The sequence below is a fragment of the Triticum dicoccoides genome, chromosome 2A (genome assembly GCF_002162155.2).
Source record: "Triticum dicoccoides isolate Atlit2015 ecotype Zavitan chromosome 2A, WEW_v2.0, whole genome shotgun sequence".
Classification (NCBI taxonomy): Eukaryota; Viridiplantae; Streptophyta; class Magnoliopsida; order Poales; family Poaceae; genus Triticum; species Triticum dicoccoides.
In genome coordinates this window covers 481546877-481550533 of record NC_041382.1, presented here as the reverse complement: position 1 = coordinate 481550533, position 3657 = coordinate 481546877, and the positions used below count along the sequence as shown (strand labels likewise).

At 49.9% G+C, this 3657-nt stretch overlaps 1 protein-coding gene across 1 annotated transcript; it reads right to left on the bottom strand.

Moving 5' to 3' along the window:
* Nucleotides 1-266: 266 nt before the first annotated feature.
* LOC119354975 (heavy metal-associated isoprenylated plant protein 7-like) lies at nt 267-3398 on the bottom strand. Its single transcript, XM_037621745.1, has 5 exons — nt 3263-3398; nt 2874-3129; nt 1768-1982; nt 1569-1656; nt 267-1081 (listed from the first exon to the last, which is right to left on the bottom strand). The coding sequence occupies exons 1-5, from the start codon at nt 3269-3271 to the stop codon at nt 585-587; spliced, it is 1065 nt and encodes a 354-aa protein (XP_037477642.1). The 5' UTR covers nt 3272-3398; the 3' UTR covers nt 267-584.
* Between the last annotated feature and the right edge of the window lie 259 nt (nt 3399-3657).

Genomic DNA, 3657 nt, shown 5'->3' with positions numbered 1-3657 from the left:
GGTAAAAAAGTGGGCGCATCAGGATTGAAGCTGCAATCCGCCTAGGATTTTGTGTCATGCAAAAGTGGGACCCATCTCACATGCCCCATGCACATGACTTGTCTCCTACCTCCTCTTGCATCTCACCATTGCCATTCCATTTCATTCATTTACCCCACCCCGGCACCCCCTTGTGACTTCTCCCTTTCACCACCACAGTTTTTTGGCAGAGCGACTGTTCTTCCGGGTCCTAGATGTTTAGAGCCAGGCACCAGCACACAGCCAAGGAGATGGAGAGAATTACTATACTATAATAACAGTTTTTACATAAGTTCGGTACAAGGCAAAAAGAAAAATCTACATAAGATGAAAACATCCATCAACTGACAAGGAAGTCCAGACTTACTTTATACCAGACGGTAAAAACATAAAAGGTTCAAAAAAAAGGAAAACCTGACCGCAAAAAAGCCTGGTACTTTCTTCAAGCTGCTGCCATTTGCTTTGCTCGAGGGCATTTTTGCTGCCATGGCACCCCTCAACTCATGCAGTCCCTTCTCCCCTTCTTATTTGTTTTCCACTCTAGACCACCAAGGTTCTAACCTTTTTTACATGACGGAGCAGGCGTTCGGGTTCTCGTCGCTGAAGATCTGCGGCGGGTACGGCGGGTAGGCCGGCAGCGGAGGGTAGGCGGCGTACCCCGGCCTCGGCGGGTAGTACCCTCCCGGGAACGCGAACTGCGGGTAGTGCATGTAGAGGTTGGCTGCGGCGATGGCGCCGGGGTCTTTCTCCTTCTCCTTCTCCTCGCCGCCGGCGCCGCCATCCTCCTTGTCTTTCTCCTCTTTCTTCTCGTCTGCAGCGCCATCCTTGTCGTCCTTCTTCTCCTCCTTGTCGTCCTTCTTCTCTTCGCCGCCTTCGGCTGCCTTCTTCTCATCCTTGGCGTCGCCTTCGCCGGCCTTCTCGGCCGGGGCAACCGGCTCGGACTTGATAATGGCCGCATGCCTGCCGGTGCGCTTGTGCACGTACTCAGCCAGCTTGACCTCCTCAAACACGCCCTTCACCGTCACTTCAGACGCCTTCAGGTCTGGGTCTGCAGATTGCACTCCTGCATAATTTCGAACCAAAATCTTCAGCAATACTACTACATAACAAAGTATCACCGAGCTCGAGGATGATCTATCTAGCGTGATTTCAGGCAGAAAAAAATTCTTATACGATCCAGATTAATCTTGTCACAATATATAGCCAGACAGGTAGGTGAAGGAGTGAATCTTATCTGCACACAGTTGTGCATCTTTTGCAAGAAAAGGAGCTACACGTACAAGGCCCACATTTTGGCTTTGTTTCAGCCATCGACCTAAAGAGGAATCCCTCTTTTTTTCATCATTGCATCAGAGGAAAGATTTGCTTGACCTTTGCTGAATCACTAGGTAGATTCTAAACATGACACATAGTAGTAAACTAATTCTAGGAGGAGCTAGTGAAAATAAATACTAATAAGAGAAAGGCCATAGCTGTTTCTGTCCTGATGAAAATGACGCGAGAGAGAAATGAAAAAAGGACAGGCAATCCCGCAGCGGCCCATTACGCACCTTTCATCTTTTCGATCCTCTTCTTTATCGCCTGCGCGCAGGCCTCGCAGTGCATGTGCACCTTCAGCACCACGGAGATCACCGTTGGCTTCAAAAACAAACATCATTCAGTCAGTTTTGCCAAATCTGAAGTAAAACTGAAATTACCATACAAACTAGTAGGAGTACTGCATTGCGTGCATTCGTTAAGGTCCTTCACCTCCTTCTTCTCTTCAGGTTTCGGCGGCTCAGGTTCCTCCCTCTTCTCCTCTTCCTTCTTCTCCTCCGGCGGCGGCGGTAACGGCGAGAGGAGCTCCACCTTGCGGCCCGTCTTCTTCTGAACACGCTCCACCACCTTCATCGGGTCGGCGGCAGCCTTCTTTCCCTTCACAACCACCTTGTGTGCCTTGGAGTCAGCAATGACGTCCTCTACCCCTGAATCCACACAAAAAGGTTTTCAGATGCGGTACTAGGTAGAACAGAGAATGGATCTTTGAGCCAAAGAAACTTTAATTTTCCCTTGATAGCAACTAGTAGTGCATGGAGAATATGCAGAGATGCTTGGAACATTTTGAGCAGTATTTGGAGATGATTGGTGAATCAGCTTAACTTTTAAGGACATGTGGCCTCAAGGGCATTGTATACTCAAGGTTGTCATTCTCTTGGAATGTACTCCAACCTTTTGGAGTGAAAGGTCATTCCCATCACAATTAATCAACCACCAGACTCATGTGCGGCTCATGAGAAAGGAGGATCTTATTAATTTTATTTTATTTTTTAGACAAGAGGATCTTATTAATTAGGTGAATCTGTTTATTTAAAAGCTTAGCCCACCTACTGACCTAGTCCACTATGAATTGCACACGGAGTATCACTTAATTGGACATCAGAACAGCACAGAGAAAAACACAAAATCTGGACCCTTTTTTTAATAAGGACATAAGGAGGAACACTAAAAAAAGATTGGAGGAAGCCAACCACATCATCATGTCTCTTAAATCTGATGAACAAACAAACAGATTCACTTTTAGCTTGCTTCCCATAACCGCAAGGAGAACACAAGTCTACCACTAACCATGATGATTCGTGAATCAAGATGCACTAAGCATGCACTCCCTAAGAACACTCGCCAAGAAAATGTCGAACGAACTCGGTAAAAGTGTTCCTGTACTAAGGAAATAAAATCCACGTGACAGCGTACTACTAGTTCAAAACGAAACGAAAACGAAAAGATTTACTCTGACGGCGAATCCTGATGCAGCAAAGCGAAGCAAAGCAGAGGAAATTAGAGAGCAGGGATTAATTAGAATAGATGAGGCGCATTACCATCGAATCTCTTGAGGATCTTCTTGACCTTCCTGGCGCAGCCCTCGCAGTGCATGTAGACGCGCATCACGACCTCCTCCGGCGGCGGCGGCGGCGGCGGGGGCGCCGCCTCCTCCTCCTTGGGCTTCTCCCCCTCGCCCTCCCCCTCCTTGGGCTTGTCGTCCTTGGGCTTCTCCTCCTCCCCCTCCTTGGGCTTCTCCTCCTCCTTCGGCTCCTCCTCCTTGGGCTTCTCCTCCTCCTTGGGCTTCTTCTCCTCCTGCGAACCAAAACACCACACCACGACGGGGGCGTCGGTCAGTCAGTCAAGATTCAACCCACCTCACCGTCGCCGCCGCCGCCGCCGAGGAATGCAGTAGCAGGCAAGCAAGCAATCAAGCGTCCTTCCTTACCTCACCCATGGCGCGCGTCCCTCCTGTCCTCTGCCCCTTCTCTGGTGGCGTTGGGTGGTGGTGGTGGCTCTCTGCGGCTCCCTGTGGGTGTGTCGCTCGCTACAAGACTGGCAGTGGGGTGGAGGGGGTGGCCTCACTCGCTCGCCTTAAGTAGCGGGTGGGCGCCGCGAGGGAGGGGCTGCGATGGCGAGATCCGCATGGAAATGATTTGGCATCTCTATCCCCGGGATTTCTTTTCTTCTCGTTTTGGTGCTGCTTCCTTGCTTTTTCTCGCTCACTCCATCTCTGTTTTTTTTCCCGGAGCACATTGTATTTGGGTGCCAGGAGGTATACGAACATTCTGGTACACCAGGTGACGTGTCGCACCGGCTGCACGGGCGTCGGATCCGCATGAA